The sequence below is a fragment of the Canis lupus genome, chromosome 19, assembly GCF_003254725.2.
Source record: "Canis lupus dingo isolate Sandy chromosome 19, ASM325472v2, whole genome shotgun sequence".
Taxonomy (NCBI): domain Eukaryota; kingdom Metazoa; phylum Chordata; class Mammalia; order Carnivora; family Canidae; genus Canis; species Canis lupus.
Genome location: NC_064261.1, coordinates 23,336,715 through 23,353,061, shown reverse-complemented (window position 1 = coordinate 23,353,061; position 16,347 = coordinate 23,336,715). Strand labels below are relative to the sequence as shown.

The 16,347-nt window shown below is 38.0% G+C and overlaps 1 protein-coding gene across 3 annotated transcripts in view; it reads left to right on the top strand.

Moving 5' to 3' along the window:
* The window catches only part of UGGT1 (UDP-glucose glycoprotein glucosyltransferase 1), a 123,180-nt gene that overhangs the window by 45,757 nt on the left and 61,076 nt on the right, over positions 1 to 16,347 (top strand). For all 3 annotated transcript variants that reach the window (XR_004807140.2, XM_035702386.1, XM_025436005.2), the window contains exon 17: positions 689 to 820. Coding sequence is in view for 2 of the 3 variants with exons in the window: in XM_035702386.1 (XP_035558279.1) it covers positions 689 to 820 (132 nt within the window). In the remaining variant the exon portion in view is untranslated. The remainder of the gene's footprint in view (positions 1 to 688; positions 821 to 16,347) is intronic.

Genomic DNA, 16,347 nt, shown 5'->3' with positions numbered 1-16,347 from the left:
TTTTTTTTTTTTTTTTAAGATTTTATTTATTTGTTCCTGAGAGATACAGACAGACATAGGCGGAGGGAGAAGCAGGCTCCCTGTGGGGAGCCCGATATGGGACTTGATCCCAGGACCTGTGGATCACGACCTGAACCAAAGGCTCAACCACTGAGCCACCTAGGCGCCTCAAGGCCATGAGTTCTTATTTCAATGATTATATAAAGGCAGTCAGATTTTTAAAAAAATCAACACGTTTTTGCATTTGAGACTTAAATATGAGTATGAACTAATTGGGTCGTTTTAAGAATATGTAGTTTCAGGCAGCCCTGGTAGCTTAGCGGTTTAGCGCTGCCTTCAGCCCAGGGCATGATCCTGGAGACCTGGGATCGAGTCCCATGTCAGGCTCCCTGCATGGAGCCTGCTTCTCCCTCGGCCTGTGTCTCTGCCTGTGTCTCTGTCTCTCTGTATCTCTCTCTCTCTCTCTTTGTCTCTCATAAAGTCTTAAAAAAAAAAAGAATATGTAGTTTCTAATATAAGAAGATACCTTAAGGAAGTATATAAAAAAGGGAGAATTGCTAACATGTTCCATTTTACCTTTCGAGAAAAATAGCCATGTTTTCACTTTACATTCAGAAATCTTTTGTAATAAACATTCTGAAATTTGGATTTAAAAGTATATTTGGTTACTTGATTTTTCTTTCTTCAGATATATAACAAAGTAAGGACTGGAGAAAAAGTAAAAGTTGAACATGTGGTCAGTGTCCTGGAAAAGAAGTATCCATATGTTGAAGTGAATAGCATTTTGGGGATTGACTCTGCTTATGACCAGAACCGGAAGGTGAGAAATTCTTTGGCAGTTCTCATTGGCCTGCAACACTATACTTTCCTTACCTCCCCTTTCTAGGGAGTTGTTATTAATAAAGATAGTGGTGGTTCAAGTATTTAGGTACCTAGCATTTAACTTAGAAACCAGGTTACTTTTCTGTGTTTATGAATGCAGTTTATATTTCAATTTTGTGAAGAAACTACTGATTTTTGGCTGGCATATTAACTGTTAAATTGAAAAACAAATTTTCTTCTTCACAGGTGCAGTGGTAGTACTTGTATGATGTATGTTCCACATAAAAGCTATTAGAAGTGTATGATGTATGACTTATCATATTGATGTATATCATTTATTTAGTTGTGTAGTCTAAAGATAAAAATATATTAAGAAACATAATAAGCAGAATGGGAAAGGGTGGTAATAAGGATATAGGGAAACATTTAAAATTTTTACTTAAAGATAATACTTTATTTTGTGAAACATTAAATACAGTTAAAAGGAACTTTATCTATTGCAAGCAGGAACAATGTAGTTGGTTTATTGAAAATAAATGTTCAGGCAAAGGATCTAAATACATTTCTGAGACATTTTAATTTAAAATAATAAAAATGTATTTATGAATTCTTTTTTTACTTTTAAGTGAAGGACATATTTCTTGCTGGTTCAGTCTTGCTATACTGGTTTTAGAAATGTATCCATTTCTTCTTGGTTTTCCAGTTTGTTGGTGTATAAATTCTTCATAGAAGTCTCATGATCCTTTGCATTTCTGTGGTGTCAGTTGTAATGTCTCCTGTTTTATTTCTTTTTTTAAAATTTATTTTTATTTTACGTTCATTTTTATTTAAGTTCGATTTGCTGACGTATAGTCTAACACGCAGTGCTCATTCCATCAGGTGCCCTCCTCAGTGCCTGTCACCAAGTTACCCCATTCCCCCCACCCACCTCCCCTTCCACAACCCTTTGTTTCTCAGAGTTAGGAGTCTATCACGGTTTGTCTCCCTCTCTAATTTTTCCCACTCAGTTCCCCTCCTTTCCCTTATAATCCCTTTCACTATTTCTTATATTCCACATATGAGTGAAATCATATGATTGTCCTTCTCAGATTGATTTATTGCACTCAGCATATTACCCTTCAGTTCCATCCACATCCAAGTAAATGGTGGGTATTCATTCGTCCTTTCTCATGGCTAATATTCCGTTGTATATATAGACCACATCTTCTTTATCCATTCTTCTGTTGAGGGGCATCGTGGCTCTTTCCACAGTTTGTCTATTGTGGACATTGGTGCTATGAACATGGTGCAGGTGTCCCGGCATTTCACTACAGTATCTTTGGGGTAAATCCCCAGTAGTGCAATTGCTGAATCATAGGGTAGTTCTATTTTTAACTTCTTGAGGAACCTCTACACTGTTTTCCAGAGTGGTGGCACCAGTTCACATTCCCACCAAGAGTGCAAGAGGGTTCCCCCTTGTCCACATCCTCTCCAACATTTGTTGTTTCCTGTCTTGTTAACTTTCGCCATTCTCACTGGTGTGAGGTGGTATCTCATTGTGGTTTTGATTTGTATTTCCCTGGTGGCAAGTGATGCAGAGCATTTTCTCATGTGCTTGTTGGCTATGTCTATGTCTTCCTCCGTGAGATTTCTCTTCATGTCTTTTGCCCATTTCATGATTGGATTGTTTGTTTCTTGGGTGTTGAGTTTAAGAAGTTCTTTATAGATCTTGGATACCAGCCCTTTCTCTCGTACATCATTTGCAAATATCCTCTCCCATTCTGTAGGTTGTCTTTGAGTTTTGTTGACTGTATCCTTTGCTGTGCAGAAGCTTTTTATCTTAAGTCCTAGCCCTTTATCTGATAGGTCATTTGTAACTATCTTCTCCCATTCTGTAGGTTGTTTTTTTAGTTTGTTGACTGTTTCTTTCCGTGCAGAAGCTTTTTATCCTGATAAGTCACAGTAGTTCATTTTTGCCTTCATGGATGTATCTTGCAAGAAGTTGCTGTGGCCAAGTTCAAAAAGGGTGTTGCCTGTGTTCTCCTCTAGGATTTTGATGGATTCCTGTCTCACATTAGAGCTCTCAACCATTTTGAGTTTATCTTTATGTAAGAGAATGGTCCAGGTTCATTCTTCTGCACGATGGCTGTCCAGTTTTCCCAACACCATTTTACTGTCCTTATCCCAGGGGATAATTGTTCCTGCTTTGTTGAAGATGAGTTGACCATAGAGTTGAGGGCCCATTTCTGAGTTCTCTATTCTGTTCCATTGATCTATGTGTCTTTTTTTGTGCCTGTACCATACTGTCTTGATGATCACAGCTTTGAAATACAGCTTGAAGTCCAGCATTGTGATACCTCCACGTTGGATTTCTTTCTTTCCAGTATTCCCCTGGCTATTCGGGGTCTTTTCCGATTCCACACAAATCTGAAGATGATTTGCTCCAACTCTCTGAAGAAAGTCCATGGTATTTTGATAGGGATTGCATTGAACATGTAAATTGCCCTGGGTAGCATAGACATTTTCAAAATATTTATTTTTTCCAATCCATGAGCATGGAATATTTTTCCGTCTCTTTATCTCTTCCTCAATTTCTTTCAGAAGTTTTCTGTAGTTTTTAGGGTATAGATCCTTGACCTCTTTGGTTAGGTTTATTCCTAGCTATCTTATGCTTTTGGGTGCAATTGTGAATGGGATTGACTCCTTAATTTCTCTTTCTTCAGTCTCATTTTTTATATAGTAATACCACTGATTTCTGTGCATTGATTTTGTATTCTGCCACATTGCCGAATTGCTGTATGAATTCTAGCAATCTTGGGGTGGAGACTTTTGGGTTTTCTACATACAGTATCATGTCATCTGTGAAGAGGGAGAGTTTGACTTTTTCTTTGCCAATTTGAATGCCTTTTATTTCTTTTTGTTGTCTGATTGCTGAGGCAGAATCAGTCTTCTTCTTTTTCTTTCTTCTTCTTTCTTCTTTCTTCTTTTTTCTTCATTCTAGTACTATATTGAATAGCCGTGGTGAGAGTGGACATCCTGTTGTGTTCCTGATCTTAGGAGAAAGCCTCTCAGTGTTTCCTCATTGAGAATGATATTTGCTGTGGGCTCTTCATAAATGGCTTTTAAGATATAGAGGAATGTTCCTCTATCCCTTTGAAGAGTTTTGATCAGGAATGGATGCTGTATTTTGTCCAGTGCTTTCCTCTGCATCTATTGACAGGATCATATGGTTCTTGTTTTTTCTCTTGTTGATATGATCAATCACATTGATTGCTTTAGGAGTGTTGAACCAGCCTTGCATCCCGGGGATAAATCCTACTTGGTCATGGTGAAAAATCTTCTTAATGTACTGTTGGATCCTATTGGCTAGTATCTTGGTGAGAATTTTCACATCTGTGTTCATCAGGGATATTGGTCTATAATTCTCCTTTTTGGTGAGGTCTTTGTCTGGTTTTGGAATTAAGGTGATGTTGTTCTCATAGAACGAGTTTGGAAGTATTCCATCCCTTTCTATCTTTCAGAACAGCTTTAGTAGGATAGGTATTGTTTCTTCTTTAAACATTTGATAGAATTCCCCTGGAAAGCCATCTGGCCCTGGACTTTGTGTCTTGGGAGGTTTTTGATGACTGCTTCAGTTTCCTTGTTGGTCATTGGCCTGTTCAAGCTTTCTTTTCTTCCTGTTCCAGTTTTGGTAATTTGTGGTTTTCCAGAAATGCATCCATTTCTTCTGGGTTGCCTAATTTGGCATATAGCTGCTCATAATACGTTTTTTTTTTTTTTTTTAAAGATTGTATTTATTTATTCATGAGAGACACACACACAGAGGCAGAGACACAGGCAGAAGGAGCAGGCTCCATGCAGGGAGCCCTATGTGGGACTCGATCTGGTGACTTCAGGATCATGCCCTGAGTTGAAGGCAGGGGCTAAACCGCTGAGCCACTCAGGCTTCCTAATCATAATACGTTTTAAAAATCATTTGTATATCCTTGTTATTGGTTGTGATCGCTCCTCTTTCATTCATAATTTTATTGAGTCCTTTTTCTTTTTAAGAAGACTGGTTAGGGGTTTATCTCTCTTATTAATTCTTTCTGAGAACCAAATCCTGGTTTTGTTGATCTGTTCTACAGTTCTTCTGGTCTCTATTTCATTGAGTTCTGCTTGAATCTATATTAACTATCTTCTTCTGCTTGGTGTAGGCTTTACGTTGCTGGTCTTTCTACAGTTCCCTTAGGTGTGAGGTTAGCTTGTATATTTGAGGTTTTTCCAATGTTTTGAGGGATGCTTGTATTATGATGTATTTCCCTCTCAGGACTGCTTTGCTGTATCCCAAAGATTTTGAACAATTGTATCTCCATTCTCATTAGTTTCCATGAATCTTTTTAATTCTCCTCTAATTTCCTGGCTGACCCATTTGTCTTTTGTATGATGTTCTTTAACCTCCCTGTGTTTGAGTTTCTTCCAGATTTCTTCTTGTGATTTAGTTCTAGTTTCAAAGCATTGTGGTCTGAAAATATGCAGGGGACAATCCCAATCTTTTTGTATTGGTTGAGACCTGATTTGTGATAGGAGACCGTATGTGGTGTAGTCTGGAGAAAGTTCCATGTGAACTTGAGAAGAATGTGTAGTCAGTTACGTTCAGATGGAAAGTTATATATATACATATATATATATATATATATATCTGTGAAATCTATTTGGTCTAGTATATCAATTAAAGCCCTTGTTTCTTTGATGATGTTCTGCTTAGAATATCTGTCATTTGCTGAAAGTGCTGTGTTGAAGTCTACTACTATTAGTGTATTATTATCTAAGTATGTCTTTACTTTGGTTATTAATTGATTGATATGCTTGGAAGCTCTCACATTAGGGGCATAAATATTCATGATTGTTAGGTCTTCCTTTTGGATAGACCCTTTAAGTCTGATATAGTGTGCTTCTTCATCTCTTATTACAGTGTTTGGTATAAACTTTATCTGATATGAGGATTGCTACCCAGCTTTCCTTTGAGGACTATTTGAATGGTAAATATTTCTGTACCACTTCATTTTCAGGCTGTAGGTGTCCTTAGGTCTAACATGAGTCTCTTGTAGACAGCAAATAGATGGGTCCTGCTTTTTTATCCAGTCTGATACCCTGTGTCTTTTGATGGGATCACGTTCAGAGTAACTATTGAAAGATATGAATTTAGTGTCATCATATTACCTATGCAGTTCCTGTTTTAGTGAATTGTTTTTTTTGGGCTCCCTCTTTCTTTTACAGAGTCCCCCGTAATATTTCTTGCAGAGCTGGTTTGGTAGTCACAAATTCTTTCAGTTTCTGCCTATCCTAGAAGCTCTTTCTCTCTCCTTCTATTGTGAATGAGAGTCTTGCTGGATAGAGTATTCTTGGCTGCATGTTTGTCTCATCTGTTATCCTGTATAGATCATGCCAGCCCTTTCTGGCCTGCCAGGTCTCTGTGGAGAGGTCTGCTGTTGATCTGATATTTCTTGCCATATAAGTTCAGAATTTCTTGTCACAAGCTGCTTTAAGAATTTTCTCTTTATTTTTGAATTTTGCAAGTTTCGCTATTAAATGACAAGGTGTTGAACGATTTTTATTGATTTTTGGGGAGTCCTCTCTATCTCTTGGATCTCAATGCCTGTTTCCTTCCCCAGATTTGGGACGTTTTCAGCTATTGTTTGTTCAAATATAGTTTGTGGTCCTCTCTCTCAGCCTCTTCTGGAATCCCAGTTAGATGTATATTCTTCCTTCTCAGGCTATCATTTATTTCCCTAAGCCTTTTCTTGTGGGCTCTTAATTGTTTCTCTCTTTTTTCCTCAGCTTCCTTCCTTACCATCAACTTGTCTTCTATGTTGCTCACTCTCTTTCACCTCATTAACCCTAGCAGTTAGAACATACAGTTTGGACTGCATCTCATTTAATCTGTTTTTAATTTTGGCATGTTTATATCTGAATTCTGCAATAACGAAGTGTCTAGATTCCTTTATGCCTTTTTCCAGAGCCACCAGTAGCTTTATAATTGTTTCTGAATTGGCTTTCTGACATGGTATTGAAATCTGCATTTTGTAACTCTGTGGCAGAGTGTATTGTTTCGGTTCTTTTTTTTGTGGTGAATTCTTCCTTCTAGTCATTTTATCCAGTGCAGAGTGGCTGTATGAGCAGGTTGAGTCAAAAATATAAACCATGACTTAAGTAAAATCCATCCTAGATGACTCTGAAGTGATCAGAGAGAAGAAAATAAAAGAAAAAGAACAGAACAAAATAAAAGAACCACTAAAGTGAAAAAAGGAATTTTAAAACAATGTGGTAAAAATAAAAAGCCAAAACCAAAAACAAAGAAAAAAGGAACAGAAAAAAAAAAAGGTAAAGAAAAGAGAAAAAAAAAGAAAGGCAAGGGGGGATGGTAGTAGTGAGGAAGTAGTAGGAGAGGAAGAATGCAGTCTACCTGAGGGGTCCTATGAGGTGATCTTCTTGATTCTGAGTGTGTTTTGTTCTGTATGTTAGAAGATTCTCAGTCCCAAATTTATATAAACCAGCAATACTTATAGAAACTCCAACATTGAACACTAAAACATAAAGAAGATAAAAGAAGGGGGCAGAATGGGAATGAAGAGAGAATATAATCTCACAGAATGAACCACACAGTGTTCCACTTGGTTCTGGGTATATGTTGGTCATGTTTTAGAAGTGCTAATTTCCACCAGTGTAAAAAACAAGGCGAGGTAGAAAAGACAAAAACACAAAACAACCCGTATCTTGTATGTCTACCAAAATTAAATTGAATACGTTGAAGGGAATCCTGAGGTGAAAAATATGTTCAAGACATGTAATTATAGAAATTTGAAGGCGGGATCCCTGGGTGGCGCAGCGGTTTGGCGCCTGCCTTTGGCCCAGGGCGCGATCCTGGAGACCCGGGATCGAATCCCACATCAGGCTCCCGGTGCATGGAGCCTGCTTCTCCCTCTGCCTGTGTCTCTGCCTCTCTCTCTCTCTCTCTCTCTCTGTGACTATCATAAATAAATAAAAAAAATTTAAAAAAATTTAAAAAAAAAAGAAATTTGAAGGCAAAAATGAAAAAAACTTAAAAATAAGTTGATGAAATTCTATAGTTAGGTGGGAAAAGAGAAAAAAGCATTGGAAAATTTTAGTATGATATAAAAATGAGTCGTAATGGAAAAAGAAAAAAGAAAAAAAAAAGGACTCTCTAGTTCTATATACTATTTTTCTTCTGTCGAGGAACTTTTCCAATGCTGTTTGTTGAGTAAACTTGCTTTCACCTTTACTTCCAGCAGTTCTTTTGGGGTTAGGGTCTGCTGTGCTGATTTCCAGGTGTTTGTGCCTGGTTGGAGATGTCCTGCCTCCTGCTGGGTGCAGGGCTCAGTAAGAGCTATTTATCTTGTGAGGCCTTTGTTCCCTAGAGGCTTGGCCTCTCACAGCCACAACGTGAAACAAAGAGGAGCAACAACAATGGCGACAGCCAGATTTCCAGCTCTGGAGTTGGCTCCTAGCAAGTAACTAATGGCAGCTCTCAGTCTGCACTGGGCTAGATGCTTTCGAGGCCAGTGCGGGTGTGCTGATCTGCACCACTTGGGGGTGCTCAGCGGCAGGAGAGTTCTCCCTGTCTTGTGCCCTCCCTGATTCCGCTTGTCCCAGGGGGAGCGCAGGATTGTGGGCTTTGTCCCCTTGGGCACCCTGGGATCCGGGGCCCTGTTCTGCTGGACTCGGTGGTCCTGGGGGCCGCCTCTCCTGAAGGGAATAGGGCACAAACACCGGTGCCAGCCTCTTGGGTACAGGCAGCTCCGGAGCAGCCCGTAACCTACTGGCTTCTCCCAAATGCCCCGAAGGTTGAGTCACTCTTGGGCTTAACTGGTGTCAGACTGCAGTTTGGGGTGCGCTTTCCCCCAGGTGCCCCTCCTCTTAAAGTGACTCCGGAATTCTCTAGGTTTCACTGCCCCTCCGGCGATTCTGCCCGATTTCCCTGCTAAGCACTTTTCCATCAGGGAAAACTGCGCAGATTTTTAAAGTTCCCACTTCTCCAGGGCTGTTCTTTCTGTTGTGCGAGAAACAGAAAGATTGCGAATCCGAGAAACCACCAAGGAGCTGACACCGATGCAAGTACATGAGGGTTTATTTACAAGCTCAAGCTTGGGTCCAAGTATACTCCATACAGCAGAGCAGGGACTTGGACCCCGAAGTGGGTTACAGCTGGGTTTTTTTATGGGCTGGTCTAGGGGATCTTCAGAAGGAGTGGAGGAATTTTTTCCATTCCAATATGGGGGAAAGGGTGGGAGAGTTTCTTAAGATCCGATACGGCATTCTCTGCCGAGGGCATTCTGAGCTTTATTGTCTTTCTGATATGGGATTCCCTGCCTAGGACAATCTGCAGTTTTTCCTGTAAAGTCCAGCTCTTATTCCCAGGGACCTAAGATGGCTGTGCTTGTGCTAATGCTAAACTTGAGGTGGAATGGCCTTAATTTTTCTGGGCCTCCACACTTTCCTGCCCCAGAGGCTTTTGCAGCTCTGCTCTAGTCTTGCTAAGTCACAGTTCCCTTACCCCACTTCATTCTTTTTTATTTTTTTGCCCCTTCCTCCCTTGTTAGAAGTGAAAACTTTTCTTTGGAACATTCTGGCTGTTCTCTCGTTAAATCTCAGGTTGAATTTGTAGGTGGTCAGGATGCTTTGAAAATTATCTATGTGGGACACCTGGGTGGTTCAGCAGTTGAACATCTGCCTTTGGCTCAGAGCATGATCCTAGAGCCTCAGGATCGAGTCCCGCATCGGGCTCCCTGCATGGAACCTGCCTCTCGCTCTGCCTATGTCTCTGCCTCTCTCTGTGTCTCTCATGAATAAATAAAATCTTTAAAGAAAAGAAAAAGAAAATTATCAATGTAAGTTTGTGAGGCCAGATGAGTTGAGGACCCCTACTCTTTTGCCATCTTGCCCCTCCTCTCTCCTGCTTTATTTCTGATTTTATTTAAATTTTTCTCTTTTTTCTTCATTTAGCTAAAGGTTTGCTAAATTTTTTTATCTTTTAAAAAACAGCTTAGTTTTAAAAAACAGTTTGAACTTTGCATTTGTTTTTCTGGTCTCTGATCTTTGTTGCTTTCCTTCAGCAGTTTGGGTGTAGTTTCTTTTTTTTTTTTCTAGTTCCGAGGTATATATAGTTAAGCTTTTTACTTGAGATCTTTCTTTTTGCTTAATGTTAGCATTTATCACTATAAAATGCCTTCTTAGACCTACTTTTGCTGTATCCTGTAAGTTTTGATGCATTATGTTTCCATTTTAATTTTATTTCAAGGTATTTATTTCACTTTTGATTTATTCTTTGAGACTCACTGATTATCAAGGCATTTGTTAATTTCCACATATTTGCAAATTTTCCAGTTTTCCTCATGTTACTGATTTCTAGAATATTTCATATGTGCTTTTGAAGCCATGTATTCTGCTGCTGTTGGATGGAGTATTCTGTATATATCTGTTAGGTCCATTTGGTTTACAGTATAATTAAAGTCCAGTATTTCCTTACTAATTTCTGTGTGGTTTATATATCCATTGTTCAACGTGAGGTATTGAATTCTTCACTGTACTCACATTGTGTTGTCTGTTTCTCCCTTGAGATTTGTTAATATTTGCTTAATATGTGTTGCCTGTACATACACTTAAAATTGTTATGCTTTCTCAATGAATTGGCCCCTTTACATAAGGATCTTTTTTTCCATGTGATTACAGTTTTGTGTTTAAACTCTTATTTTGTTTAATATAAATATAGCTACCCCTGCTGTCTTCCGGTTTCCATTTGCATGGAGTATTTTTTTCCATCACTTCACTTTGAGCCTATCTGTGTCCTTAAAGCTATAATGAAACTCTTGTAGGTTTATATAGTTGACTCTTGTGGATTCATATAGTTGAGTCTTGTTTTCTTTCTTTTTTCTTTGATCTACCCAGCTATGTTCTCTGCCCTTTGATTGGAGAATTTAACATTGTTACATTTAGAGTATTATTGATAGACTATTGATGTATTCCATAGATTATTTACAAACAAATGCCATTTTATTAGTTATTTTCTGGCTGTTTATGTTTCCCTTGTTCCTTTCTTCCTGCCTCTTTTGTGAATTGATTTTTCTGTAGTAGTATGCTTTGATCTCTTTCTCTTCATGTTTTGTGAAGCTACTGTAGATTTTTGCTTTGTTATTTTGAGGCTTACATGGACCATCTTATGTATAGTGTCTGCTTTATGCTGCTGACATCTTTTATTGCATACAAAAACTTATTTACTCTTTTTACTCTCTCCCTGTTTCTGTTTTTGTTGTCACAACTTATCTCTTTTTATATTGTGCATTCATGAACCAATTAGTATAGCTATAGTCATTTTCAAAACCCATGTCCTGTAACCTTTATATTAGAGGTGAGTGGCTAACACGTCACCATTTTACAGTATACTTGTGTTTACCAATTTTATATATTTTCATATGTTTTTATGTTACTCAGTATCATCCTTTCATTTCAGCTTGAAGAGGTCCTTTCACCATTTCCTGTAAAGCAAGTTTAGTGGTGATGAAGTGTCTTAGCTTTGATTTATCTATGAAAGTCTGTCTCCATTTCTAACGGATAATGTTGCCAGGTAGGATATCTTTGGTTAGCAGTGTTTACCTTTCAGCACTTGATATCATCCCACTCTTGCTTGGTCTGTAAGGTTTCTTTTGGGAAGTCTGCTCTTGGCCTTCCCCGATAAGTGACAAGGTGTTTTCTGTTGCTGCTTTCAAGATTCTGTCTTTGTCTTTGATTTTTGACAGTTTTATTATGTGTCTTGCAGAGGATTTCTTTAAGTTGATTTTGTTTGGTGACCTATAAGCTTCATGAACTTGAATATCAAATCACTCCCCACATTTGGGGACTTCTCAGCCATTATTTCTTTAAGTAAACTTTTTAACACCTTCTCAAACCTCTTATCTCCTTCTGGAACTCTAGTAATTTGGAAAACATCTAGATAACATTTTTTTTCCTATCGTTTTTGTTGTTATTGTTATCCTCTGAGTGGATAATTTCAGAGTTCCTTTTAACTCACAGATTCTTTTTTCTGTTTGATCCATTCTGATATTAATGCTATTTCATTCTTCTTTCCAAAGAATTTATTGTATTCTTTAGCTCCAGAATATGTTTGGCTTTTTTTTTTTTTTTTTTTTAAATGATTTCTCTCTGTCTCTCTTGTTAAACTTGAAATTTTGTGGGTTTTTTTTTGTTGTTGTTGAATTATCTTTGTGTTTTCTTGTAGGTAATTGAGTTTCTTTTTAAATAACTTTTTTGAATTCTTTATTAGGTAAATCATAGGTATCCACTTCTTTGGAATTGGGTACTGAATGATTATTGTGATCCTTTGGTGCAATTGTGCTTTCTTGATGTTCCTTGCAGTTTTGTTGCTTCTTTGCATTTGAGGTAGCAGTCACCTCCCACAGTCTCTACTAAACTGCCTTTGGGAGAGAAGTACCTTCTGTCAAACCTAGGAATTCTGAGGCTTTCTCAGGCCATTTGTGGATGTATATGCTCCATACTTATTCTTTCTTATACAGAATTCTTAACCGTGCCTAACTTTTGGAGTCTACATTGCTAAAGGCTGGGGTGCTGACTGTCCTTCTTTTGCTTTCCTTGAGGTGGCCATAAAGCTCCAGTATTTTTTCTCTGTTGCCCTCATGTTTGGGCTGGCTTTCTGTGCTTTCTCACTAGCCATCTGGTAAAGCTCACTCTTGCCACTACTGTAAGGAGCATATACAAGGAGCTGGACACAGGGTGAGGGTGAGTGTAGATGAGGTGTGCCAATGAGCCATTTAGTGGGATCTGTGGCTGAAGTGTCCCCAGTGGTTCATGGGTGAGCTCTTGATGGAGTTTGTGATGCAGTAAGTATGATCCATCCTCTTTGAGTGCTGAGTACTATTGGCTGCCCTTTTCCAGCCTTTTTCTACCCCGTTACACAGTTCACAATTCAGTACTCTCGATGGGTTAAGAGAAAAATGAGCTTCTTTGGCAGTGTTGCTTGTAGTGGGGGAAATTGAGTGTTTTCTCACTTGCTCTCTGTTTCCCCAGCAGGAGACATCATAGGCCCAAAAAATCTTTCTTGGCCCTAAGCTGTGCTGGGGCCAAGTCAAGTCAGACTATTGTTTTTATCTTCTCTGGTGCATCCAATCTCTTTTTTCTTTTGCTCCAGTGGTGTTTTGGAACTTCTTTTCTGGAAACCTGGATTTACACAGAGGTCTCTTGTCTGAAGGTGTGATTGTTTAAGACAGTTTTTTCTAGGGGTCCTCAGGCTGTGACTGGGAGGGGCTGGAGCCAGTTGATGAACCAATACAGAGTCCACAGCCAGGGTTGAACTTGTATGGCTGTTACCTGATGCATGGGTAAGTGAACTTCTTGGCATATGGTGCTAGATCCCAAAGCTTCCACAAAGGCACTTTTGTCTGTGGTTAAATGCTGACTTATTGTTCAGGATTGGGGGCACCAATGGTGTATGTCTTCTTCTTCAGCCAAAATACTGATGTCACTCTTGCTTTAGTGTTGAGCTCCTTTGTTTTTAAGGTGTATTAAGTCAGATTTAGGGTTGCAGCTGGTCATGAGGTCTGGTCTGGGTAGACTGAACATAATTCCATTGTTCTGTTGTATCTTTCCATTTGCTCACTTGCCTGTGTGTGTGTGTTCTAAATATTTATTCATTCATTCATTCATTCATGAGAGAGAGAGATTGGCAGAGACACAGGCAGAGGGAGAAGCATGGTCCCTATAGGGACCCTTATATAGGACTCGGTCCCAGGACCCTGGGATCATGACCTGAGCCAAAGGCAGATGTTCAGCCACTGAGCCACCCAGGTGCTATCCCCACCTTATTTATTTTTTAAAATAAAATAAAACTGATATGGTGCCCAGTAATTTTCTAGATAGACAAAAACAGCAAGAGGTAATACTCTGTAGAAAAAGAATAGGTGAAATAAAAGGAAAGAAGGACCACTTTGGGAATATGAAAGAATTGAGGGAATTCATGAAGTTTTCTCATATTTTTCATTTGGAAAATGTTTATTTTTAATTTTTAATTTAATTTTTTTTCCCCTGGAAAGGAGAAGTGCCTGATTTTGCCCCAGTGTGCTTGCTTGGTTGCTTTTTACCATTTTAACATTAGATCTCACTTGTTTAAATAATTTTTTTAATTCAAGTATAATTAACATACAGTATTATATTCGTTTCAAATGTATAATATAATGATACAACAGTTGTATACACTACTTGGTACTCATCCTGTTAAGTGTACTCTTGATCCCTTTATCTCTTTCACTGGTTTCACCTGGAAAACAGTTCCCTTTAATTTTCCTTCATCTTCCTGAAGGAACAGTACACATTGCATTTCTATTGTGGATGATTGCTGTATTAAAAGTATTTTCTTAGGGCAGCTGGGTGGCTCAGAGGTTTAACGCCTGCCTTCAGCCCAGGGCATGATCCTGGAGTCCCAGGATCAAGTCCCACATCAGGCTCTCTGCATGGAGCCTGCTTCTCCCTGTTTGAGTCTCTCTCTCTCTCTCTCTCTCTCTCTCTCTCTTTCTCTTTCTTTTTCTCTCTCTCTGTGTCTCTCATGAATAAACAAAATCTTTAAAAAATAAATAAAAGTATTTTCTTGAGATATATTGGACAAATGGAGTAAAAGGGTATTTTTATTACATGTGTTACAGTCTTCATTTTACTGATGTATCAGATAAATTTATTACATAGCTCATTAGTAGTTTCCGAGCTTCCTCTGCCCTTCCCCACCTTGTACGTGCACAGTCTCTCTCTCTTAAATAAAAATCTTAAAAAAAAAAATACATACCTGTACCTTTTGTTATAAATTTGAAGCTATGATATCCTCTGTGTATGATATTTGAAAGTTGTAATTATTTGTACTAGAGTGTACAATTAAAGTAGAAATTTTAAACTGAAGATAATATGTCTGATAGGTATATATATATCTTTCAAGCTAATAAGATAATGATACTTAAGTCCTAATTTATACATGTAGACATTTTGCATTTGGCATGTTAACTTTGAGTCCTTATTAATTTCAGTTATCATTTGTGAGTGGCTAATTCATAAGACCTTGCCTGTAATTAATTAAGGTTTTTAAATTACAGTTAACATTTTTAGTTAGTATTGATAGAAATTCTTATGTAATTTTTAAGTTTGGCTTTTTGGTAATTAGACTGCATTCTGTTATTTGGTTGGTAAGTTATTTACAATTTGTAAGGAAGGCAGGTCTATATAGTCAAAACATCTCCTTCTTAACTCCTGATTTTCACTCATTTGCCATTTCTGGAGAAAACCAGTGTTACTTTTATTGTCTCTTAAGTTATTATTATTATTTTTAAAGATTTTATTTATTTATGAGAAACACACACACACACACACACACACACACACACACACACACACAGGCAGAGACACAGGTAGAGGGAGAAGCAGGCTCCATGTAGGCAGCCCGATGTGGGACTCAGTCCCGGGTCTCCAGGATCATGCCCTGGGCCAAAGGCAGCGCTAAACCACTGAGCCACCCGGGCTGCCCTGTTGTCTCTTAGAGTTATAATGTGGGTTTGTTTTTTTTTTGTTGTTTGTTTGTTTGTTTTGTTGGGATGATTTTCGAAACAAAGTATTTTAAAATTGAATTTTTAATGAATGTCTTTGAAATAGTTGAGACATTAAAGAACAGAATTAGCATGGTAAAAATTTTGGAAATGTAAATTTTAAAAGTATAAACTATGATATGTGGAAATGGCAGAAATAACATACAAGGCCTTTCTGCCTGTGCCATGTTCTCACCCATCTGGTAAGTGTTACTGTTATGGCTAGATCTGATTAGAAACTGAGCAGTGTGTTGCTGCTGCTGATTGTCAGTTACCCATTTGAAATACTTTTCTATTTATATATAAATACATATAATTTTGCTATTTTTCAGAGGTATTAGTTAAAAGATGTCTTAACAAGAATGTTACAAGGAATCCTTTTACACCTTGGGTAATTAAAGTTTTTACTGTGACAAGTTGGCTTTGGGGCTGTGGTTGATATCCAGGGGGAATGTATATCTATATATTGACCATCAGAGAAGAATGCTCATCTTAGATATATTTGTTTTTTTGTTAGCCTAGCATTTTCCTCCTAAGGAACCTCTTTTGTCTTTGAGAAGAAGGAAAAAGATTGGGCTTAGTATTATCATAGAGCAATTTTTAAGCACTCTTTTACTACCAGTTTTGTTTTGTTTTCTAAAAGTGTAATTTCTTTGTCAGTGATAGGGATCTTTTAAATTTAGATTGGGGTGTAAATATTTCATCTTATCTGCCCAAGAGCACTCATAATTTATGGCAGTCTGTCATTGTGCTGCCCATTATGGTAGCCTCTAGTCGCATGTGGCTTTTAAAATGGAAATTAATTTAAATTTCAAGTGCTCAATAGTTACATGTGGTTAGTGGCTATTGCATTGGACAGCAAAGATAGAATATCTCCATCATTGTTGAAAGGTTTGTTATACAGCCTTGGCTTTAG